At 36.1% G+C, this 25,510-nt stretch overlaps 8 protein-coding genes across 8 annotated transcripts; all 8 read right to left on the bottom strand.

The window, feature by feature from the left end:
- Positions 1–423: 423 nt before the first annotated feature.
- On the bottom strand, positions 424–1,226 carry LOC139994656 (small ribosomal subunit protein uS7-like). The gene is made up of 2 exons (XM_072017506.1): positions 848–1,226; positions 424–709 (listed from the first exon to the last, which is right to left on the bottom strand). The coding sequence occupies exons 1-2, from the start codon at positions 1,214–1,216 to the stop codon at positions 425–427; spliced, it is 654 nt and encodes a 217-aa protein (XP_071873607.1). The 5' UTR covers positions 1,217–1,226; the 3' UTR covers position 424.
- Positions 1,227–3,615: 2,389 nt separating this feature from the next.
- On the bottom strand, positions 3,616–4,418 carry LOC139994661 (small ribosomal subunit protein uS7-like). Its single transcript, XM_072017515.1, has 2 exons — positions 4,040–4,418; positions 3,616–3,901 (listed from the first exon to the last, which is right to left on the bottom strand). Exons 1-2 carry the CDS (start codon positions 4,406–4,408, stop codon positions 3,617–3,619), a joined length of 654 nt encoding a protein of 217 aa, XP_071873616.1. The 5' UTR covers positions 4,409–4,418; the 3' UTR covers position 3,616.
- A 2,391-nt stretch (positions 4,419–6,809) lies between these two features.
- Positions 6,810–7,601, bottom strand: LOC139994990 (small ribosomal subunit protein uS7-like). The gene is made up of 2 exons (XM_072018091.1): positions 7,233–7,601; positions 6,810–7,094 (listed from the first exon to the last, which is right to left on the bottom strand). Exons 1-2 carry the CDS (start codon positions 7,599–7,601, stop codon positions 6,810–6,812), a joined length of 654 nt encoding a protein of 217 aa, XP_071874192.1.
- A 2,401-nt stretch (positions 7,602–10,002) lies between these two features.
- Positions 10,003–10,794, bottom strand: LOC139994991 (small ribosomal subunit protein uS7-like). The gene is made up of 2 exons (XM_072018092.1): positions 10,426–10,794; positions 10,003–10,287 (listed from the first exon to the last, which is right to left on the bottom strand). The coding sequence occupies exons 1-2, from the start codon at positions 10,792–10,794 to the stop codon at positions 10,003–10,005; spliced, it is 654 nt and encodes a 217-aa protein (XP_071874193.1).
- Positions 10,795–13,194: 2,400 nt separating this feature from the next.
- On the bottom strand, positions 13,195–13,986 carry LOC139994992 (small ribosomal subunit protein uS7-like). Its single transcript, XM_072018093.1, has 2 exons — positions 13,618–13,986; positions 13,195–13,479 (listed from the first exon to the last, which is right to left on the bottom strand). Exons 1-2 carry the CDS (start codon positions 13,984–13,986, stop codon positions 13,195–13,197), a joined length of 654 nt encoding a protein of 217 aa, XP_071874194.1.
- A 2,401-nt stretch (positions 13,987–16,387) lies between these two features.
- On the bottom strand, positions 16,388–17,179 carry LOC139994993 (small ribosomal subunit protein uS7-like). Its single transcript, XM_072018094.1, has 2 exons — positions 16,811–17,179; positions 16,388–16,672 (listed from the first exon to the last, which is right to left on the bottom strand). Exons 1-2 carry the CDS (start codon positions 17,177–17,179, stop codon positions 16,388–16,390), a joined length of 654 nt encoding a protein of 217 aa, XP_071874195.1.
- A 2,400-nt stretch (positions 17,180–19,579) lies between these two features.
- Positions 19,580–20,371, bottom strand: LOC139994994 (small ribosomal subunit protein uS7-like). The gene is made up of 2 exons (XM_072018095.1): positions 20,003–20,371; positions 19,580–19,864 (listed from the first exon to the last, which is right to left on the bottom strand). The coding sequence occupies exons 1-2, from the start codon at positions 20,369–20,371 to the stop codon at positions 19,580–19,582; spliced, it is 654 nt and encodes a 217-aa protein (XP_071874196.1).
- Positions 20,372–22,771: 2,400 nt separating this feature from the next.
- LOC139994995 (small ribosomal subunit protein uS7-like) lies at positions 22,772–23,563 on the bottom strand. The gene is made up of 2 exons (XM_072018097.1): positions 23,195–23,563; positions 22,772–23,056 (listed from the first exon to the last, which is right to left on the bottom strand). The coding sequence occupies exons 1-2, from the start codon at positions 23,561–23,563 to the stop codon at positions 22,772–22,774; spliced, it is 654 nt and encodes a 217-aa protein (XP_071874198.1).
- Positions 23,564–25,510: the final 1,947 nt, after the last annotated feature.

The following is a 25,510-nucleotide window of genomic DNA, read 5'->3' on the forward strand; positions in this document are numbered from 1 at the left end:
ATTTGACTCAACCTCTAAATCATACGATACGATATATTTTCTGTAGTGGTAACACTGCATCGCTACAACATCGCTATCTCGACAACAAAATTGTCAACTACGCTTGGTATGTTCAAATTAAAGAATCATGCAATTTCTAAATATCGTTTGTCTCCCTTTCCATCTTTATCATAATCGAATCATTCCCTGTTGATTTTATTCACTTTTGCGTTAGCCTTCCAACAGAATTCGCTCGTTATTTCGTTAACGGACAAAATTATAAAATTGAAGATCAAATAACGTTTATTCGAATAACAATTCGGTTATTTTTTTTACCATGATGTATCCTTATACGTGTATTATATAAACGAGAAGGACGGAAAACATATAGAACAAGAATCACTTTAAAGATATATCATTTATTTTATGTTTTCACATAACGTGTTTATCGATTTGATTTAGCAACACGTTCGAGTTCGTCTTTCTTCTTGATCGCGTAAGAATTAGACGAACCTTTGGCAGCATTGATGAGTTCATCCGCCAAACATTCGGCAATCGTCTTAATATTCCGGAACGCGGCTTCCCTAGCACCGGTACATAATAACCAAATGGCTTGATTTACTCGTCGTAGCGGAGAAACATCCACCGCTTGTCTTCTAACCGTACCAGCACGACCAATACGCGTGGAATCTTCCCTTGGCCCAGAGTTAATGATAGCCGTCACAAGAACCTTCGTACAAACGTAAAGATAGAGGTGCGTAAACACATTTTCAGTCTAATTTTACTTATTTACATACATATGTACTTATATGAAATAGAATGACCATAATTAGTTACAAAAAAAAGGTGACCATAATATATACATTACCTGTAAAGGGTTATCACCCGTTAGCAGGTGAATTATTTCAAAGGCATGTTTTACAATTCTTACTGCCATTAACTTTTTGCCGTTATTTCTTCCGTGCATCATTAGCGAATTAGTTAAACGCTCAACTATGGAACATTGAGCTTTCCGAAATCGCTTTGCTGCATAACGTCCACCAGAATGTGGTAGATACTTTGCATTTTTATCTTTTACAGCGATATAGTCTTGTAAGGAGATATCGTTCACCTCCACATCATCGCAATTCCAACGACCAAATAACTTGATCTCTGGTAATTCTGCGATAGAAAGTGCCACTGGCAAAGTTGTAGTGGTAGGTACCACTATATCATCATATGTTTCTATATCAGCCATTATTTATCTGTAAAATAAAAGTTATCGTTAACTTCTTATATATGTGTTATTTGTATAAATTATAGATTAATAATGCAAAATCATAGATCGACAATTGCTAGCACTATGCGCACAAATCACAGAGAGAATATATTCATTATTCTGCAAAAAGAATATAAAAATTGAAAATTTTGAAATATGTTCCATTTAAAGGATTCAAATATTGCAAACGCTGTTTATTTTTATTAAATGTCAATCAATGCGATACATTAATAGAAATGAGGAAAAAAAAAAAAAAAAAGAAAGAAAGAAAGAAAGAAAACGAAAAAAAGAAAAAGAAATATGTATAAATATCGCTTAGTTGTATAACTAGTAAAGCTTGACAGAAATTGTAACAGCGTGGAGTAGTTGAAACGATATACACGTTCGACGCAATTTCTTTGAAATTGAATGTTTCCAACGTGTTCTCGTTGTTATTCAAGAAACACCACAACTTTCTTGATATAAAAACTTGTATACGAATAACACGAAGACACGTGGCCATGTGGTCGCGTGTACAAATCGAAACATATTTAGCTGGTAAATAGTAGAACGTATTATACGTTTTTAATCACCGACTATCGTTTGTATGTTGCCAATATAATGATATCACTTTTTTCAACACAACTGAACAAATAAAATTATCGAATCTTCGAATCCCTTACCATACAAACTTCGTTCGCGTCTTCTTTGGAGTGAGCGTGAACAGGAAAAGACCATGAGACACTAGTGGCGCTTCGACTGCGGCGCTGTGACTGCCGGATTGACATCATATAAGGCGCGCGCCAACCAAATTTCCTTCTTCGAAACTTTTCTACGCGCCGATCGACCGTTTCAGCGCACGGCTTTCTCGTTCGTAAAACACGCAAGAGAATACCGTCGATTAACCATGGATAGCTCTGTATCGCATTATCCTTACGTAGTACCACGTCCGAACCTGAACTATGTTGTTGTATGTGACACCCTGATAAAGTGAACTGGTAAGGAAAAATCAAGCGGCGAAACGTCCTCAGGGAAGCGAATCGATATTCTGGCTTGACTTGCACGCCTTTTAATCGCGTCTAAGCTGTAACTCAAGCGGAAATTCAAGCCAGAATAGCTAGCGCGAAAAACGACCAACGCGCATTTGCAATCCCTCTCACCTGCGTCGCAGAACAAAAATTTAATTCTATTACATTAACCAATAAGCTATTCGCTTAGTACTATGTACAAATATTTGAAAGGTGATTAAAATTATTTGTGAGGGGGCCAAGTCCACTGATGCGGTGGAGATTTTTCCATCAAGCTCTCCCATGGCTTGTACTCGAGCATATCGCGCATCAAGTTGATTTCGTTCTTTGCGTGAATTATTTGTTCTTATATTTGTCCCTTGTTTATCTTTTCCTCTATATCAGGAACGCTTTCATTCTGCAACGTCAGATATGTACATATTATATCGGTAATTCGATTCGAAATAAAAATATCGTCCAAATATCGTTTCTATCTGATCTAGTATTTAAGAATCCTTAAGTGAGAAATAACCTGTAATATAATATCGGTCCTTTCCTTAACCAAACTTTCTATAGATTTCCTGTAAATTTAGTCTTGTAGCATCAGATTCGCGAGCCGTAAAATTCTATCATACAATGTACGAAGTTCCACGCGAGGATTCACAGATACAGCGAGTCCAGTCAAGTTCGTCGACTATGAATAAAAAGATACTGTTATTGAACAGAACGTGAAAAAAAGGTTTGGGATGTTTATTATAATCATACCGTTACGTTATCGGTATGGTTATGTTTTGAACGAAATGACGGAACCATTTCGAGAATGAAAGAGATATTATCCAATTATTTCAGCAAGTTACTAATTATATTAAGTTATACACGGAGACATTGCCTTTTTCAATAATCCTGACATGATCGTACATGTACGACCTATTTCTCTGAAATAAAAACCAATTACGCGATCAACATCTGATTTGACTCAACCTCTAAATCATACGATACGATATATTTTCTGTAGTGGTAACACTGCATCGCTACAACATCGCTATCTCGACAACAAAATTGTCAACTACGCTTGGTATGTTCAAATTAAAGAATCATGCAATTTCTAAATATCGTTTGTCTCCCTTTCCATCTTTATCATAATCGAATCATTCCCTGTTGATTTTATTCACTTTTGCGTTAGCCTTCCAACAGAATTCGCTCGTTATTTCGTTAACGGACAAAATTATAAAATTGAAGATCAAATAACGTTTATTCGAATAACAATTCGGTTATTTTTTTTACCATGATGTATCCTTATACGTGTATTATATAAACGAGAAGGACGGAAAACATATAGAACAAGAATCACTTTAAAGATATATCATTTATTTTATGTTTTCACATAACGTGTTTATCGATTTGATTTAGCAACACGTTCGAGTTCGTCTTTCTTCTTGATCGCGTAAGAATTAGACGAACCTTTGGCAGCATTGATGAGTTCATCCGCCAAACATTCGGCAATCGTCTTAATATTCCGGAACGCGGCTTCCCTAGCACCGGTACATAATAACCAAATGGCTTGATTTACTCGTCGTAGCGGAGAAACATCCACCGCTTGTCTTCTAACCGTACCAGCACGACCAATACGCGTGGAATCTTCCCTTGGCCCAGAGTTAATGATAGCCGTCACAAGAACCTTCGTACAAACGTAAAGATAGAGGTGCGTAAACACATTTTCAGTCTAATTTTACTTATTTACATACATATGTACTTATATGAAATAGAATGACCATAATTAGTTACAAAAAAAAGGTGACCATAATATATACATTACCTGTAAAGGGTTATCACCCGTTAGCAGGTGAATTATTTCAAAGGCATGTTTTACAATTCTTACTGCCATTAACTTTTTGCCGTTATTTCTTCCGTGCATCATTAGCGAATTAGTTAAACGCTCAACTATGGAACATTGAGCTTTCCGAAATCGCTTTGCTGCATAACGTCCACCAGAATGTGGTAGATACTTTGCATTTTTATCTTTTACAGCGATATAGTCTTGTAAGGAGATATCGTTCACCTCCACATCATCGCAATTCCAACGACCAAATAACTTGATCTCTGGTAATTCTGCGATAGAAAGTGCCACTGGCAAAGTTGTAGTGGTAGGTACCACTATATCATCATATGTTTCTATATCAGCCATTATTTATCTGTAAAATAAAAGTTATCGTTAACTTCTTATATATGTGTTATTTGTATAAATTATAGATTAATAATGCAAAATCATAGATCGACAATTGCTAGCACTATGCGCACAAATCACAGAGAGAATATATTCATTATTCTGCAAAAAGAATATAAAAATTGAAAATTTTGAAATATGTTCCATTTAACGGATTCAAATATTGCAAACGCTGTTTATTTTTATTAAATGTCAATCAATGCGATACATTAATAGAAATGAGGAAAAAAAAAAAAAAAAAAAAAAGAAAGAAAGAAAGAAAACGAAAAAAAGAAAAAGAAATATGTATAAATATCGCTTAGTTGTATAACTAGTAAAGCTTGACAGAAATTGTAACAGCGTGGAGTAGTTGAAACGATATACACGTTCGACGCAATTTCTTTGAAATTGAATGTTTCCAACGTGTTCTCGTTGTTATTCAAGAAACACCACAACTTTCTTGATATAAAAACTTGTATACGAATAACACGAAGACACGTGGCCATGTGGTCGCGTGTACAAATCGAAACATATTTAGCTGGTAAATAGTAGAACGTATTATACGTTTTTAATCACCGACTATCGTTTGTATGTTGCCAATATAATGATATCACTTTTTTCAACACAACTGAACAAATAAAATTATCGAATCTTCGAATCCCTTACCATACAAACTTCGTTCGCGTCTTCTTTGGAGTGAGCGTGAACAGGAAAAGACCATGAGACACTAGTGGCGCTTCGACTGCGGCGCTGTGACTGCCGGATTGACATCATATAAGGCGCGCGCCAACCAAATTTCCTTCTTCGAAACTTTTCTACGCGCCGATCGACCGTTTCAGCGCACGGCTTTCTCGTTCGTAAAACACGCAAGAGAATACCGTCGATTAACCATGGATAGCTCTGTATCGCATTATCCTTACGTAGTACCACGTCCGAACCTGAACTATGTTGTTGTATGTGACACCCTGATAAAGTGAACTGGTAAGGAAAAATCAAGCGGCGAAACGTCCTCAGGGAAGCGAATCGATATTCTGGCTTGACTTGCACGCCTTTTAATCGCGTCTAAGCTGTAACTCAAGCGGAAATTCAAGCCAGAATAGCTAGCGCGAAAAACGACCAACGCGCATTTGCAATCCCTCTCACCTGCGTCGCAGAACAAAAATTTAATTCTATTACATTAACCAATAAGCTATTCGCTTAGTACTATGTACAAATATTTGAAAGGTGATTAAAATTATTTGTGAGGGGGCCAAGTCCACTGATGCGGTGGAGATTTTTCCATCAAGCTCTCCCATGGCTTGTACTCGAGCATATCGCGCATCAAGTTGATTTCGTTCTTTGCGTGAATTATTTGTTCTTATATTTGTCCCTGGTTTATCTTTTCCTCTATATCAGGAACGCTTTCATTCTGCAACGTCAGATATGTACATATTATATCGGTAATTCGATTCGAAATAAAAATATCGTCCAAATATCGTTTCTATCTGATCTAGTATTTAAGAATCCTTAAGTGAGAAATAACCTGTAATATAATATCGGTCCTTTCCTTAACCAAACTTTCTATAGATTTCCTGTAAATTTAGTCTTGTAGCATCAGATTCGCGAGCCGTAAAATTCTATCATACAATGTACGAAGTTCCACGCGAGGATTCACAGATACAGCGAGTCCAGTCAAGTTCGTCGACTATGAATAAAAAGATACTGTTATTGAACAGAACGTGAAAAAAAGGTTTGGGATGTTTATTATAATCATACCGTTACGTTATCGGTATGGTTATGTTTTGAACGAAATGACGGAACCATTTCGAGAATGAAAGAGATATTATCCAATTATTTCAGCAAGTTACTAATTATATTAAGTTATACACGGAGACATTGCCTTTTTCAATAATCCTGACATGATCGTACATGTACGACCTATTTCTCTGAAATAAAAACCAATTACGCGATCAACATCTGATTTGACTCAACCTCTAAATCATACGATACGATATATTTTCTGTAGTGGTAACACTGCATCGCTACAACATCGCTATCTCGACAACAAAATTGTCAACTACGCTTGGTATGTTCAAATTAAAGAATCATGCAATTTCTAAATATCGTTTGTCTCCCTTTCCATCTTTATCATAATCGAATCATTCCCTGTTGATTTTATTCACTTTTGCGTTAGCCTTCCAACAGAATTCGCTCGTTATTTCGTTAACGGACAAAATTATAAAATTGAAGATCAAATAACGTTTATTCGAATAACAATTCGGTTATTTTTTTTACCATGATGTATCCTTATACGTGTATTATATAAACGAGAAGGACGGAAAACATATAGAACAAGAATCACTTTAAAGATATATCATTTATTTTATGTTTTCACATAACGTGTTTATCGATTTGATTTAGCAACACGTTCGAGTTCGTCTTTCTTCTTGATCGCGTAAGAATTAGACGAACCTTTGGCAGCATTGATGAGTTCATCCGCCAAACATTCGGCAATCGTCTTAATATTCCGGAACGCGGCTTCCCTAGCACCGGTACATAATAACCAAATGGCTTGATTTACTCGTCGTAGCGGAGAAACATCCACCGCTTGTCTTCTAACCGTACCAGCACGACCAATACGCGTGGAATCTTCCCTTGGCCCAGAGTTAATGATAGCCGTCACAAGAACCTTCGTACAAACGTAAAGATAGAGGTGCGTAAACACATTTTCAGTCTAATTTTACTTATTTACATACATATGTACTTATATGAAATAGAATGACCATAATTAGTTACAAAAAAAAGGTGACCATAATATATACATTACCTGTAAAGGGTTATCACCCGTTAGCAGGTGAATTATTTCAAAGGCATGTTTTACAATTCTTACTGCCATTAACTTTTTGCCGTTATTTCTTCCGTGCATCATTAGCGAATTAGTTAAACGCTCAACTATGGAACATTGAGCTTTCCGAAATCGCTTTGCTGCATAACGTCCACCAGAATGTGGTAGATACTTTGCATTTTTATCTTTTACAGCGATATAGTCTTGTAAGGAGATATCGTTCACCTCCACATCATCGCAATTCCAACGACCAAATAACTTGATCTCTGGTAATTCTGCGATAGAAAGTGCCACTGGCAAAGTTGTAGTGGTAGGTACCACTATATCATCATATGTTTCTATATCAGCCATTATTTATCTATAAAATAAAAGTTATCGTTAACTTCTTATATATGTGTTATTTGTATAAATTATAGATTAATAATGCAAAATCATAGATCGACAATTGCTAGCACTATGCGCACAAATCACAGAGAGAATATATTCATTATTCTGCAAAAAGAATATAAAAATTGAAAATTTTGAAATATGTTCCATTTAACGGATTCAAATATTGCAAACGCTGTTTATTTTTATTAAATGTCAATCAATGCGATACATTAATAGAAATGAGGAAAAAAAAAAAAAAAAAAAAAAGAAAGAAAGAAAGAAAACGAAAAAAAGAAAAAGAAATATGTATAAATATCGCTTAGTTGTATAACTAGTAAAGCTTGACAGAAATTGTAACAGCGTGGAGTAGTTGAAACGATATACACGTTCGACGCAATTTCTTTGAAATTGAATGTTTCCAACGTGTTCTCGTTGTTATTCAAGAAACACCACAACTTTCTTGATATAAAAACTTGTATACGAATAACACGAAGACACGTGGCCATGTGGTCGCGTGTACAAATCGAAACATATTTAGCTGGTAAATAGTAGAACGTATTATACGTTTTTAATCACCGACTATCGTTTGTATGTTGCCAATATAATGATATCACTTTTTTCAACACAACTGAACAAATAAAATTATCGAATCTTCGAATCCCTTACCATACAAACTTCGTTCGCGTCTTCTTTGGAGTGAGCGTGAACAGGAAAAGACCATGAGACACTAGTGGCGCTTCGACTGCGGCGCTGTGACTGCCGGATTGACATCATATAAGGCGCGCGCCAACCAAATTTCCTTCTTCGAAACTTTTCTACGCGCCGATCGACCGTTTCAGCGCACGGCTTTCTCGTTCGTAAAACACGCAAGAGAATACCGTCGATTAACCATGGATAGCTCTGTATCGCATTATCCTTACGTAGTACCACGTCCGAACCTGAACTATGTTGTTGTATGTGACACCCTGATAAAGTGAACTGGTAAGGAAAAATCAAGCGGCGAAACGTCCTCAGGGAAGCGAATCGATATTCTGGCTTGACTTGCACGCCTTTTAATCGCGTCTAAGCTGTAACTCAAGCGGAAATTCAAGCCAGAATAGCTAGCGCGAAAAACGACCAACGCGCATTTGCAATCCCTCTCACCTGCGTCGCAGAACAAAAATTTAATTCTATTACATTAACCAATAAGCTATTCGCTTAGTACTATGTACAAATATTTGAAAGGTGATTAAAATTATTTGTGAGGGGGCCAAGTCCACTGATGCGGTGGAGATTTTTCCATCAAGCTCTCCCATGGCTTGTACTCGAGCATATCGCGCATCAAGTTGATTTCGTTCTTTGCGTGAATTATTTGTTCTTATATTTGTCCCTGGTTTATCTTTTCCTCTATATCAGGAACGCTTTCATTCTGCAACGTCAGATATGTACATATTATATCGGTAATTCGATTCGAAATAAAAATATCGTCCAAATATCGTTTCTATCTGATCTAGTATTTAAGAATCCTTAAGTGAGAAATAACCTGTAATATAATATCGGTCCTTTCCTTAACCAAACTTTCTATAGATTTCCTGTAAATTTAGTCTTGTAGCATCAGATTCGCGAGCCGTAATATTCTATCATACAATGTACGAAGTTCCACGCGAGGATTCACAGATACAGCGAGTCCAGTCAAGTTCGTCGACTATGAATAAAAAGATACTGTTATTGAACAGAACGTGAAAAAAAGGTTTGGGATGTTTATTATAATCATACCGTTACGTTATCGGTATGGTTATGTTTTGAACGAAATGACGGAACCATTTCGAGAATGAAAGAGATATTATCCAATTATTTCAGCAAGTTACTAATTATATTAAGTTATACACGGAGACATTGCCTTTTTCAATAATCCTGACATGATCGTACATGTACGACCTATTTCTCTGAAATAAAAACCAATTACGCGATCAACATCTGATTTGACTCAACCTCTAAATCATACGATACGATATATTTTCTGTAGTGGTAACACTGCATCGCTACAACATCGCTATCTCGACAACAAAATTGTCAACTACGCTTGGTATGTTCAAATTAAAGAATCATGCAATTTCTAAATATCGTTTGTCTCCCTTTCCATCTTTATCATAATCGAATCATTCCCTGTTGATTTTATTCACTTTTGCGTTAGCCTTCCAACAGAATTCGCTCGTTATTTCGTTAACGGACAAAATTATAAAATTGAAGATCAAATAACGTTTATTCGAATAACAATTCGGTTATTTTTTTTACCATGATGTATCCTTATACGTGTATTATATAAACGAGAAGGACGGAAAACATATAGAACAAGAATCACTTTAAAGATATATCATTTATTTTATGTTTTCACATAACGTGTTTATCGATTTGATTTAGCAACACGTTCGAGTTCGTCTTTCTTCTTGATCGCGTAAGAATTAGACGAACCTTTGGCAGCATTGATGAGTTCATCCGCCAAACATTCGGCAATCGTCTTAATATTCCGGAACGCGGCTTCCCTAGCACCGGTACATAATAACCAAATGGCTTGATTTACTCGTCGTAGCGGAGAAACATCCACCGCTTGTCTTCTAACCGTACCAGCACGACCAATACGCGTGGAATCTTCCCTTGGCCCAGAGTTAATGATAGCCGTCACAAGAACCTTCGTACAAACGTAAAGATAGAGGTGCGTAAACACATTTTCAGTCTAATTTTACTTATTTACATACATATGTACTTATATGAAATAGAATGACCATAATTAGTTACAAAAAAAAGGTGACCATAATATATACATTACCTGTAAAGGGTTATCACCCGTTAGCAGGTGAATTATTTCAAAGGCATGTTTTACAATTCTTACTGCCATTAACTTTTTGCCGTTATTTCTTCCGTGCATCATTAGCGAATTAGTTAAACGCTCAACTATGGAACATTGAGCTTTCCGAAATCGCTTTGCTGCATAACGTCCACCAGAATGTGGTAGATACTTTGCATTTTTATCTTTTACAGCGATATAGTCTTGTAAGGAGATATCGTTCACCTCCACATCATCGCAATTCCAACGACCAAATAACTTGATCTCTGGTAATTCTGCGATAGAAAGTGCCACTGGCAAAGTTGTAGTGGTAGGTACCACTATATCATCATATGTTTCTATATCAGCCATTATTTATCTGTAAAATAAAAGTTATCGTTAACTTCTTATATATGTGTTATTTGTATAAATTATAGATTAATAATGCAAAATCATAGATCGACAATTGCTAGCACTATGCGCACAAATCACAGAGAGAATATATTCATTATTCTGCAAAAAGAATATAAAAATTGAAAATTTTGAAATATGTTCCATTTAACGGATTCAAATATTGCAAACGCTGTTTATTTTTATTAAATGTCAATCAATGCGATACATTAATAGAAATGAGGAAAAAAAAAAAAAAAAAAAAAGAAAGAAAGAAAGAAAACGAAAAAAAGAAAAAGAAATATGTATAAATATCGCTTAGTTGTATAACTAGTAAAGCTTGACAGAAATTGTAACAGCGTGGAGTAGTTGAAACGATATACACGTTCGACGCAATTTCTTTGAAATTGAATGTTTCCAACGTGTTCTCGTTGTTATTCAAGAAACACCACAACTTTCTTGATATAAAAACTTGTATACGAATAACACGAAGACACGTGGCCATGTGGTCGCGTGTACAAATCGAAACATATTTAGCTGGTAAATAGTAGAACGTATTATACGTTTTTAATCACCGACTATCGTTTGTATGTTGCCAATATAATGATATCACTTTTTTCAACACAACTGAACAAATAAAATTATCGAATCTTCGAATCCCTTACCATACAAACTTCGTTCGCGTCTTCTTTGGAGTGAGCGTGAACAGGAAAAGACCATGAGACACTAGTGGCGCTTCGACTGCGGCGCTGTGACTGCCGGATTGACATCATATAAGGCGCGCGCAAACCAAATTTCCTTCTTCGAAACTTTTCTACGCGCCGATCGACCGTTTCAGCGCACGGCTTTCTCGTTCGTAAAACACGCAAGAGAATACCGTCGATTAACCTTGGATAGCTCTGTATCGCATTATCCTTACGTAGTACCACGTCCGAACCTGAACTATGTTGTTGTATGTGACACCCTGATAAAGTGAACTGGTAAGGAAAAATCAAGCGGCGAAACGTCCTCAGGGAAGCGAATCGATATTCTGGCTTGACTTGCACGCCTTTTAATCGCGTCTAAGCTGTAACTCAAGCGGAAATTCAAGCCAGAATAGCTAGCGCGAAAAACGACCAACGCGCATTTGCAATCCCTCTCACCTGCGTCGCAGAACAAAAATTTAATTCTATTACATTAACCAATAAGCTATTCGCTTAGTACTATGTACAAATATTTGAAAGGTGATTAAAATTATTTGTGAGGGGGCCAAGTCCACTGATGCGGTGGAGATTTTTCCATCAAGCTCTCCCATGGCTTGTACTCGAGCATATCGCGCATCAAGTTGATTTCGTTCTTTGCGTGAATTATTTGTTCTTATATTTGTCCCTGGTTTATCTTTTCCTCTATATCAGGAACGCTTTCATTCTGCAACGTCAGATATGTACATATTATATCGGTAATTCGATTCGAAATAAAAATATCGTCCAAATATCGTTTCTATCTGATCTAGTATTTAAGAATCCTTAAGTGAGAAATAACCTGTAATATAATATCGGTCCTTTCCTTAACCAAACTTTCTATAGATTTCCTGTAAATTTAGTCTTGTAGCATCAGATTCGCGAGCCGTAAAATTCTATCATACAATGTACGAAGTTCCACGCGAGGATTCACAGATACAGCGAGTCCAGTCAAGTTCGTCGACTATGAATAAAAAGATACTGTTATTGAACAGAACGTGAAAAAAAGGTTTGGGATGTTTATTATAATCATACCGTTACGTTATCGGTATGGTTATGTTTTGAACGAAATGACGGAACCATTTCGAGAATGAAAGAGATATTATCCAATTATTTCAGCAAGTTACTAATTATATTAAGTTATACACGGAGACATTGCCTTTTTCAATAATCCTGACATGATCGTACATGTACGACCTATTTCTCTGAAATAAAAACCAATTACGCGATCAACATCTGATTTGACTCAACCTCTAAATCATACGATACGATATATTTTCTGTAGTGGTAACACTGCATCGCTACAACATCGCTATCTCGACAACAAAATTGTCAACTACGCTTGGTATGTTCAAATTAAAGAATCATGCAATTTCTAAATATCGTTTGTCTCCCTTTCCATCTTTATCATAATCGAATCATTCCCTGTTGATTTTATTCACTTTTGCGTTAGCCTTCCAACAGAATTCGCTCGTTATTTCGTTAACGGACAAAATTATAAAATTGAAGATCAAATAACGTTTATTCGAATAACAATTCGGTTATTTTTTTTACCATGATGTATCCTTATACGTGTATTATATAAACGAGAAGGACGGAAAACATATAGAACAAGAATCACTTTAAAGATATATCATTTATTTTATGTTTTCACATAACGTGTTTATCGATTTGATTTAGCAACACGTTCGAGTTCGTCTTTCTTCTTGATCGCGTAAGAATTAGACGAACCTTTGGCAGCATTGATGAGTTCATCCGCCAAACATTCGGCAATCGTCTTAATATTCCGGAACGCGGCTTCCCTAGCACCGGTACATAATAACCAAATGGCTTGATTTACTCGTCGTAGCGGAGAAACATCCACCGCTTGTCTTCTAACCGTACCAGCACGACCAATACGCGTGGAATCTTCCCTTGGCCCAGAGTTAATGATAGCCGTCACAAGAACCTTCGTACAAACGTAAAGATAGAGGTGCGTAAACACATTTTCAGTCTAATTTTACTTATTTACATACATATGTACTTATATGAAATAGAATGACCATAATTAGTTACAAAAAAAAGGTGACCATAATATATACATTACCTGTAAAGGGTTATCACCCGTTAGCAGGTGAATTATTTCAAAGGCATGTTTTACAATTCTTACTGCCATTAACTTTTTGCCGTTATTTCTTCCGTGCATCATTAGCGAATTAGTTAAACGCTCAACTATGGAACATTGAGCTTTCCGAAATCGCTTTGCTGCATAACGTCCACCAGAATGTGGTAGATACTTTGCATTTTTATCTTTTACAGCGATATAGTCTTGTAAGGAGATATCGTTCACCTCCACATCATCGCAATTCCAACGACCAAATAACTTGATCTCTGGTAATTCTGCGATAGAAAGTGCCACTGGCAAAGTTGTAGTGGTAGGTACCACTATATCATCATATGTTTCTATATCAGCCATTATTTATCTATAAAATAAAAGTTATCGTTAACTTCTTATATATGTGTTATTTGTATAAATTATAGATTAATAATGCAAAATCATAGATCGACAATTGCTAGCACTATGCGCACAAATCACAGAGAGAATATATTCATTATTCTGCAAAAAGAATATAAAAATTGAAAATTTTGAAATATGTTCCATTTAACGGATTCAAATATTGCAAACGCTGTTTATTTTTATTAAATGTCAATCAATGCGATACATTAATAGAAATGAGGAAAAAAAAAAAAAAAAAAAAAAGAAAGAAAGAAAGAAAACGAAAAAAAGAAAAAGAAATATGTATAAATATCGCTTAGTTGTATAACTAGTAAAGCTTGACAGAAATTGTAACAGCGTGGAGTAGTTGAAACGATATACACGTTCGACGCAATTTCTTTGAAATTGAATGTTTCCAACGTGTTCTCGTTGTTATTCAAGAAACACCACAACTTTCTTGATATAAAAACTTGTATACGAATAACACGAAGACACGTGGCCATGTGGTCGCGTGTACAAATCGAAACATATTTAGCTGGTAAATAGTAGAACGTATTATACGTTTTTAATCACCGACTATCGTTTGTATGTTGCCAATATAATGATATCACTTTTTTCAACACAACTGAACAAATAAAATTATCGAATCTTCGAATCCCTTACCATACAAACTTCGTTCGCGTCTTCTTTGGAGTGAGCGTGAACAGGAAAAGACCATGAGACACTAGTGGCGCTTCGACTGCGGCGCTGTGACTGCCGGATTGACATCATATAAGGCGCGCGCAAACCAAATTTCCTTCTTCGAAACTTTTCTACGCGCCGATCGACCGTTTCAGCGCACGGCTTTCTCGTTCGTAAAACACGCAAGAGAATACCGTCGATTAACCTTGGATAGCTCTGTATCGCATTATCCTTACGTAGTACCACGTCCGAACCTGAACTATGTTGTTGTATGTGACACCCTGATAAAGTGAACTGGTAAGGAAAAATCAAGCGGCGAAACGTCCTCAGGGAAGCGAATCGATATTCTGGCTTGACTTGCACGCCTTTTAATCGCGTCTAAGCTGTAACTCAAGCGGAAATTCAAGCCAGAATAGCTAGCGCGAAAAACGACCAACGCGCATTTGCAATCCCTCTCACCTGCGTCGCAGAACAAAAATTTAATTCTATTACATTAACCAATAAGCTATTCGCTTAGTACTATGTACAAATATTTGAAAGGTGATTAAAATTATTTGTGAGGGGGCCAAGTCCACTGATGCGGTGGAGATTTTTCCATCAAGCTCTCCCATGGCTTGTACTCGAGCATATCGCGCATCAAGTTGATTTCGTTCTTTGCGTGAATTATTTGTTCTTATATTTGTCCCTGGTTTATCTTTTCCTCTATATCAGGAACGCTTTCATTCTGCAACGTCAGATATGTACATATTATATCGGTAATTCGATTCGAAATAAAAATATCGTCCAAATATCGTTTCTATCTGATCTAGTATTTAAGAATCCTTAAGTGAGAAATAACCTGTAATATAATATCGGTCCTTTCCTTAACCAAACTTTCTATAGATTTCCTGTAAATTTAGTCTTGTAGCATCAGATTCGCGAGCCGTAAAATTCTATCATACAATGTACGAAGTTCCACGCGAGGATTCACAGATACAGCGAGTCCAGTCAAGTTCGTCGACTATGAATAAAAAGATACTGTTATTGAACAGAACGTGAAAAAAAGGTTTGGGATGTTTATTATAATCATACCGTTACGTTATCGGTATGGTTATGTTTTGAACGAAATGACGGAACCATTTCGAGAATGAAAGAGATATTATCCAATTATTTCAGCAAGTTACTAATTATATTAAGTTATACACGGAGACATTGCCTTTTTCAATAATCCTGACATGATCGTACATGTACGACCTATTTCTCTGAAATAAAAACCAATTACGCGATCAACATCTGATTTGACTCAACCTCTAAATCATACGATACGATATATTTTCTGTAGTGGTAACACTGCATCGCTACAACATCGCTATCTCGACAACAAAATTGTCAACTACGCTTGGTATGTTCAAATTAAAGAATCATGCAATTTCTAAATATCGTTTGTCTCCCTTTCCATCTTTATCATAATCGAATCATTCCCTGTTGATTTTATTCACTTTTGCGTTAGCCTTCCAACAGAATTCGCTCGTTATTTCGTTAACGGACAAAATTATAAAATTGAAGATCAAATAACGTTTATTCGAATAACAATTCGGTTATTTTTTTTACCATGATGTATCCTTATACGTGTATTATATAAACGAGAAGGACGGAAAACATATAGAACAAGAATCACTTTAAAGATATATCATTTATTTTATGTTTTCACATAACGTGTTTATCGATTTGATTTAGCAACACGTTCGAGTTCGTCTTTCTTCTTGATCGCGTAAGAATTAGACGAACCTTTGGCAGCATTGATGAGTTCATCCGCCAAACATTCGGCAATCGTCTTAATATTCCGGAACGCGGCTTCCCTAGCACCGGTACATAATAACCAAATGGCTTGATTTACTCGTCGTAGCGGAGAAACATCCACCGCTTGTCTTCTAACCGTACCAGCACGACCAATACGCGTGGAATCTTCCCTTGGCCCAGAGTTAATGATAGCCGTCACAAGAACCTTCGTACAAACGTAAAGATAGAGGTGCGTAAACACATTTTCAGTCTAATTTTACTTATTTACATACATATGTACTTATATGAAATAGAATGACCATAATTAGTTACAAAAAAAAGGTGACCATAATATATACATTACCTGTAAAGGGTTATCACCCGTTAGCAGGTGAATTATTTCAAAGGCATGTTTTACAATTCTTACTGCCATTAACTTTTTGCCGTTATTTCTTCCGTGCATCATTAGCGAATTAGTTAAACGCTCAACTATGGAACATTGAGCTTTCCGAAATCGCTTTGCTGCATAACGTCCACCAGAATGTGGTAGATACTTTGCATTTTTATCTTTTACAGCGATATAGTCTTGTAAGGAGATATCGTTCACCTCCACATCATCGCAATTCCAACGACCAAATAACTTGATCTCTGGTAATTCTGCGATAGAAAGTGCCACTGGCAAAGTTGTAGTGGTAGGTACCACTATATCATCATATGTTTCTATATCAGCCATTATTTATCTATAAAATAAAAGTTATCGTTAACTTCTTATATATGTGTTATTTGTATAAATTATAGATTAATAATGCAAAATCATAGATCGACAATTGCTAGCACTATGCGCACAAATCACAGAGAGAATATATTCATTATTCTGCAAAAAGAATATAAAAATTGAAAATTTTGAAATATGTTCCATTTAACGGATTCAAATATTGCAAACGCTGTTTATTTTTATTAAATGTCAATCAATGCGATACATTAATAGAAATGAGGAAAAAAAAAAAAAAAAAAAAAGAAAGAAAGAAAGAAAACGAAAAAAAGAAAAAGAAATATGTATAAATATCGCTTAGTTGTATAACTAGTAAAGCTTGACAGAAATTGTAACAGCGTGGAGTAGTTGAAACGATATACACGTTCGACGCAATTTCTTTGAAATTGAATGTTTCCAACGTGTTCTCGTTGTTATTCAAGAAACACCACAACTTTCTTGATATAAAAACTTGTATACGAATAACACGAAGACACGTGGCCATGTGGTCGCGTGTACAAATCGAAACATATTTAGCTGGTAAATAGTAGAACGTATTATACGTTTTTAATCACCGACTATCGTTTGTATGTTGCCAATATAATGATATCACTTTTTTCAACACAACTGAACAAATAAAATTATCGAATCTTCGAATCCCTTACCATACAAACTTCGTTCGCGTCTTCTTTGGAGTGAGCGTGAACAGGAAAAGACCATGAGACACTAGTGGCGCTTCGACTGCGGCGCTGTGACTGCCGGATTGACATCATATAAGGCGCGCGCAAACCAAATTTCCTTCTTCGAAACTTTTCTACGCGCCGATCGACCGTTTCAGCGCACGGCTTTCTCGTTCGTAAAACACGCAAGAGAATACCGTCGATTAACCTTGGATAGCTCTGTATCGCATTATCCTTACGTAGTACCACGTCCGAACCTGAACTATGTTGTTGTATGTGACACCCTGATAAAGTGAACTGGTAAGGAAAAATCAAGCGGCGAAACGTCCTCAGGGAAGCGAATCGATATTCTGGCTTGACTTGCACGCCTTTTAATCGCGTCTAAGCTGTAACTCAAGCGGAAATTCAAGCCAGAATAGCTAGCGCGAAAAACGACCAACGCGCATTTGCAATCCCTCTCACCTGCGTCGCAGAACAAAAATTTAATTCTATTACATTAACCAATAAGCTATTCGCTTAGTACTATGTACAAATATTTGAAAGGTGATTAAAATTATTTGTGAGGGGGCCAAGTCCACTGATGCGGTGGAGATTTTTCCATCAAGCTCTCCCATGGCTTGTACTCGAGCATATCGCGCATCAAGTTGATTTCGTTCTTTGCGTGAATTATTTGTTCTTATATTTGTCCCTGGTTTATCTTTTCCTCTATATCAGGAACGCTTTCATTCTGCAACGTCAGATATGTACATATTATATCGGTAATTCGATTCGAAATAAAAATATCGTCCAAATATCGTTTCTATCTGATCTAGTATTTAAGAATCCTTAAGTGAGAAATAACCTGTAATATAATATCGGTCCTTTCCTTAACCAAACTTTCTATAGATTTCCTGTAAATTTAGTCTTGTAGCATCAGATTCGCGAGCCGTAAAATTCTATCATACAATGTACGAAGTTCCACGCGAGGATTCACAGATACAGCGAGTCCAGTCAAGTTCGTCGACTATGAATAAAAAGATACTGTTATTGAACAGAACGTGAAAAAAAGGTTTGGGATGTTTATTATAATCATACCGTTACGTTATCGGTATGGTTATGTTTTGAACGAAATGACGGAACCATTTCGAGAATGAAAGAGATATTATCCAATTATTTCAGCAAGTTACTAATTATATTAAGTTATACACGGAGACATTGCCTTTTTCAATAATCCTGACATGATCGTACATGTACGACCTATTTCTCTGAAATAAAAACCAATTACGCGATCAACATCTGATTTGACTCAACCTCTAAATCATACGATACGATATATTTTCTGTAGTGGTAACACTGCATCGCTACAACATCGCTATCTCGACAACAAAATTGTCAACTACGCTTGGTATGTTCAAATTAAAGAATCATGCAATTTCTAAATATCGTTTGTCTCCCTTTCCATCTTTATCATAATCGAATCATTCCCTGTTGATTTTATTCACTTTTGCGTTAGCCTTCCAACAGAATTCGCTCGTTATTTCGTTAACGGACAAAATTATAAAATTGAAGATCAAATAACGTTTATTCGAATAACAATTCGGTTATTTTTTTTACCATGATGTATCCTTATACGTGTATTATATAAACGAGAAGGACGGAAAACATATAGAACAAGAATCACTTTAAAGATATATCATTTATTTTATGTTTTCACATAACGTGTTTATCGATTTGATTTAGCAACACGTTCGAGTTCGTCTTTCTTCTTGATCGCGTAAGAATTAGACGAACCTTTGGCAGCATTGATGAGTTCATCCGCCAAACATTCGGCAATCGTCTTAATATTCCGGAACGCGGCTTCCCTAGCACCGGTACATAATAACCAAATGGCTTGATTTACTCGTCGTAGCGGAGAAACATCCACCGCTTGTCTTCTAACCGTACCAGCACGACCAATACGCGTGGAATCTTCCCTTGGCCCAGAGTTAATGATAGCCGTCACAAGAACCTTCGTACAAACGTAAAGATAGAGGTGCGTAAACACATTTTCAGTCTAATTTTACTTATTTACATACATATGTACTTATATGAAATAGAATGACCATAATTAGTTACAAAAAAAAGGTGACCATAATATATACATTACCTGTAAAGGGTTATCACCCGTTAGCAGGTGAATTATTTCAAAGGCATGTTTTACAATTCTTACTGCCATTAACTTTTTGCCGTTATTTCTTCCGTGCATCATTAGCGAATTAGTTAAACGCTCAACTATGGAACATTGAGCTTTCCGAAATCGCTTTGCTGCATAACGTCCACCAGAATGTGGTAGATACTTTGCATTTTTATCTTTTACAGCGATATAGTCTTGTAAGGAGATATCGTTCACCTCCACATCATCGCAATTCCAACGACCAAATAACTTGATCTCTGGTAATTCTGCGATAGAAAGTGCCACTGGCAAAGTTGTAGTGGTAGGTACCACTATATCATCATATGTTTCTATATCAGCCATTATTTATCTATAAAATAAAAGTTATCGTTAACTTCTTATATATGTGTTATTTGTATAAATTATAGATTAATAATGCAAAATCATAGATCGACAATTGCTAGCACTATGCGCACAAATCACAGAGAGAATATATTCATTATTCTGCAAAAAGAATATAAAAATTGAAAATTTTGAAATATGTTCCATTTAACGGATTCAAATATTGCAAACGCTGTTTATTTTTATTAAATGTCAATCAATGCGATACATTAATAGAAATGAGGAAAAAAAAAAAAAAAAAAAAAGAAAGAAAGAAAGAAAACGAAAAAAAGAAAAAGAAATATGTATAAATATCGCTTAGTTGTATAACTAGTAAAGCTTGACAGAAATTGTAACAGCGTGGAGTAGTTGAAACGATATACACGTTCGACGCAATTTCTTTGAAATTGAATGTTTCCAACGTGTTCTCGTTGTTATTCAAGAAACACCACAACTTTCTTGATATAAAAACTTGTATACGAATAACACGAAGACACGTGGCCATGTGGTCGCGTGTACAAATCGAAACATATTTAGCTGGTAAATAGTAGAACGTATTATACGTTTTTAATCACCGACTATCGTTTGTATGTTGCCAATATAATGATATCACTTTTTTCAACACAACTGAACAAATAAAATTATCGAATCTTCGAATCCCTTACCATACAAACTTCGTTCGCGTCTTCTTTGGAGTGAGCGTGAACAGGAAAAGACCATGAGACACTAGTGGCGCTTCGACTGCGGCGCTGTGACTGCCGGATTGACATCATATAAGGCGCGCGCAAACCAAATTTCCTTCTTCGAAACTTTTCTACGCGCCGATCGACCGTTTCAGCGCACGGCTTTCTCGTTCGTAAAACACGCAAGAGAATACCGTCGATTAACCTTGGATAGCTCTGTATCGCATTATCCTTACGTAGTACCACGTCCGAACCTGAACTATGTTGTTGTATGTGACACCCTGATAAAGTGAACTGGTAAGGAAAAATCAAGCGGCGAAACGTCCTCAGGGAAGCGAATCGATATTCTGGCTTGACTTGCACGCCTTTTAATCGCGTCTAAGCTGTAACTCAAGCGGAAATTCAAGCCAGAATAGCTAGCGCGAAAAACGACCAACGCGCATTTGCAATCCCTCTCACCTGCGTCGCAGAACAAAAATTTAATTCTATTACATTAACCAATAAGCTATTCGCTTAGTACTATGTACAAATATTTGAAAGGTGATTAAAATTATTTGTGAGGGGGCCAAGTCCACTGATGCGGTGGAGATTTTTCCATCAAGCTCTCCCATGGCTTGTACTCGAGCATATCGCGCATCAAGTTGATTTCGTTCTTTGCGTGAATTATTTGTTCTTATATTTGTCCCTGGTTTATCTTTTCCTCTATATCAGGAACGCTTTCATTCTGCAACGTCAGATATGTACATATTATATCGGTAATTCGATTCGAAATAAAAATATCGTCCAAATATCGTTTCTATCTGATCTAGTATTTAAGAATCCTTAAGTGAGAAATAACCTGTAATATAATATCGGTCCTTTCCTTAACCAAACTTTCTATAGATTTCCTGTAAATTTAGTCTTGTAGCATCAGATTCGCGAGCCGTAAAATTCTATCATACAATGTACGAAGTTCCACGCGAGGATTCACAGATACAGCGAGTCCAGTCAAGTTCGTCGACTATGAATAAAAAGATACTGTTATTGAACAGAACGTGAAAAAAAGGTTTGGGATGTTTATTATAATCATACCGTTACGTTATCGGTATGGTTATGTTTTGAACGAAATGACGGAACCATTTCGAGAATGAAAGAGATATTATCCAATTATTTCAGCAAGTTACTAATTATATTAAGTTATACACGGAGACATTGCCTTTTTCAATAATCCTGACATGATCGTACATGTACGACCTATTTCTCTGAAATAAAAACCAATTACGCGATCAACATCTGATTTGACTCAACCTCTAAATCATACGATACGATATATTTTCTGTAGTGGTAACACTGCATCGCTACAACATCGCTATCTCGACAACAAAATTGTCAACTACGCTTGGTATGTTCAAATTAAAGAATCATGCAATTTCTAAATATCGTTTGTCTCCCTTTCCATCTTTATCATAATCGAATCATTCCCTGTTGATTTTATTCACTTTTGCGTTAGCCTTCCAACAGAATTCGCTCGTTATTTCGTTAACGGACAAAATTATAAAATTGAAGATCAAATAACGTTTATTCGAATAACAATTCGGTTATTTTTTTTACCATGATGTATCCTTATACGTGTATTATATAAACGAGAAGGACGGAAAACATATAGAACAAGAATCACTTTAAAGATATATCATTTATTTTATGTTTTCACATAACGTGTTTATCGATTTGATTTAGCAACACGTTCGAGTTCGTCTTTCTTCTTGATCGCGTAAGAATTAGACGAACCTTTGGCAGCATTGATGAGTTCATCCGCCAAACATTCGGCAATCGTCTTAATATTCCGGAACGCGGCTTCCCTAGCACCGGTACATAATAACCAAATGGCTTGATTTACTCGTCGTAGCGGAGAAACATCCACCGCTTGTCTTCTAACCGTACCAGCACGACCAATACGCGTGGAATCTTCCCTTGGCCCAGAGTTAATGATAGCCGTCACAAGAACCTTCGTACAAACGTAAAGATAGAGGTGCGTAAACACATTTTCAGTCTAATTTTACTTATTTACATACATATGTACTTATATGAAATAGAATGACCATAATTAGTTACAAAAAAAAGGTGACCATAATATATACATTACCTGTAAAGGGTTATCACCCGTTAGCAGGTGAATTATTTCAAAGGCATGTTTTACAATTCTTACTGCCATTAACTTTTTGCCGTTATTTCTTCCGTGCATCATTAGCGAATTAGTTAAACGCTCAACTATGGAACATTGAGCTTTCCGAAATCGCTTTGCTGCATAACGTCCACCAGAATGTGGTAGATACTTTGCATTTTTATCTTTTACAGCGATATAGTCTTGTAAGGAGATATCGTTCACCTCCACATCATCGCAATTCCAACGACCAAATAACTTGATCTCTGGTAATTCTGCGATAGAAAGTGCCACTGGCAAAGTTGTAGTGGTAGGTACCACTATATCATCATATGTTTCTATATCAGCCATTATTTATCTGTAAAATAAAAGTTATCGTTAACTTCTTATATATGTGTTATTTGTATAAATTATAGATTAATAATGCAAAATCATAGATCGACAATTGCTAGCACTATGCGCACAAATCACAGAGAGAATATATTCATTATTCTGCAAAAAGAATATAAAAATTGAAAATTTTGAAATATGTTCCATTTAACGGATTCAAATATTGCAAACGCTGTTTATTTTTATTAAATGTCAATCAATGCGATACATTAATAGAAATGAGGAAAAAAAAAAAAAAAAAGAAGAAAGAAAGAAAGAAAACGAAAAAAAGAAAAAGAAATATGTATAAATATCGCTTAGTTGTATAACTAGTAAAGCTTGACAGAAATTGTAACAGCGTGGAGTAGTTGAAACGATATACACGTTCGACGCAATTTCTTTGAAATTGAATGTTTCCAACGTGTTCTCGTTGTTATTCAAGAAACACCACAACTTTCTTGATATAAAAACTTGTAACACGAAGACACGTGGCCATGTGGTCGCGTGTACAAATCGAAACATATTTAGCTGGTAAATAGTAGAACGTATTATACGTTTTTAATCACCGACTATCGTTTGTATGTTGCCAATATAATGATATCACTTTTTTCAACACAACTGAACAAATAAAATTATCGAATCTTCGAATCCCTTACCATACAAACTTCGTTCGCGTCTTCTTTGGAGTGAGCGTGAACAGGAAAAGACCATGAGACACTAGTGGCGCTTCGACTGCGGCGCTGTGACTGCCGGATTGACATCATATAAGGCGCGCGCAAACCAAATTTCCTTCTTCGAAACTTTTCTACGCGCCGATCGACCGTTTCAGCGCACGGCTTTCTCGTTCGTAAAACACGCAAGAGAATACCGTCGATTAACCTTGGATAGCTCTGTATCGCATTATCCTTACGTAGTACCACGTCCGAACCTGAACTATGTTGTTGTATGTGACACCCTGATAAAGTGAACTGGTAAGGAAAAATCAAGCGGCGAAACGTCCTCAGGGAAGCGAATCGATATTCTGGCTTGACTTGCACGCCTTTTAATCGCGTCTAAGCTGTAACTCAAGCGGAAATTCAAGCCAGAATAGCTAGCGCGAAAAACGACCAACGCGCATTTGCAATCCCTCTCACCTGCGTCGCAGAACAAAAATTTAATTCTATTACATTAACCAATAAGCTATTCGCTTAGTACTATGTACAAATATTTGAAAGGTGATTAAAATTATTTGTGAGGGGGCCAAGTCCACTGATGCGGTGGAGATTTTTCCATCAAGCTCTCCCATGGCTTGTACTCGAGCATATCGCGCATCAAGTTGATTTCGTTCTTTGCGTGAATTATTTGTTCTTATATTTGTCCCTGGTTTATCTTTTCCTCTATATCAGGAACGCTTTCATTCTGCAACGTCAGATATGTACATATTATATCGGTAATTCGATTCGAAATAAAAATATCGTCCAAATATCGTTTCTATCTGATCTAGTATTTAAGAATCCTTAAGTGAGAAATAACCTGTAATATAATATCGGTCCTTTCCTTAACCAAACTTTCTATAGATTTCCTGTAAATTTAGTCTTGTAGCATCAGATTCGCGAGCCGTAAAATTCTATCATACAATGTACGAAGTTCCACGCGAGGATTCACAGATACAGCGAGTCCAGTCAAGTTCGTCGACTATGAATAAAAACATACTGTTATTGAACAGAACGTGAAAAAAAGGTTTGGGATGTTTATTATAATCATACCGTTACGTTATCGGTATGGTTATGTTTTGAACGAAATGACGGAACCATTTCGAGAATGAAAGAGATATTATCCAATTATTTCAGCAAGTTACTAATTATATTAAGTTATACACGGAGACATTGCCTTTTTCAATAATCCTGACATGATCGTACATGTACGACCTATTTCTCTGAAATAAAAACC

Source organism: Bombus fervidus, chromosome 15 (assembly GCF_041682495.2).
Source record: "Bombus fervidus isolate BK054 chromosome 15, iyBomFerv1, whole genome shotgun sequence".
NCBI classification, from domain to species: Eukaryota; Metazoa; Arthropoda; class Insecta; order Hymenoptera; family Apidae; genus Bombus; species Bombus fervidus.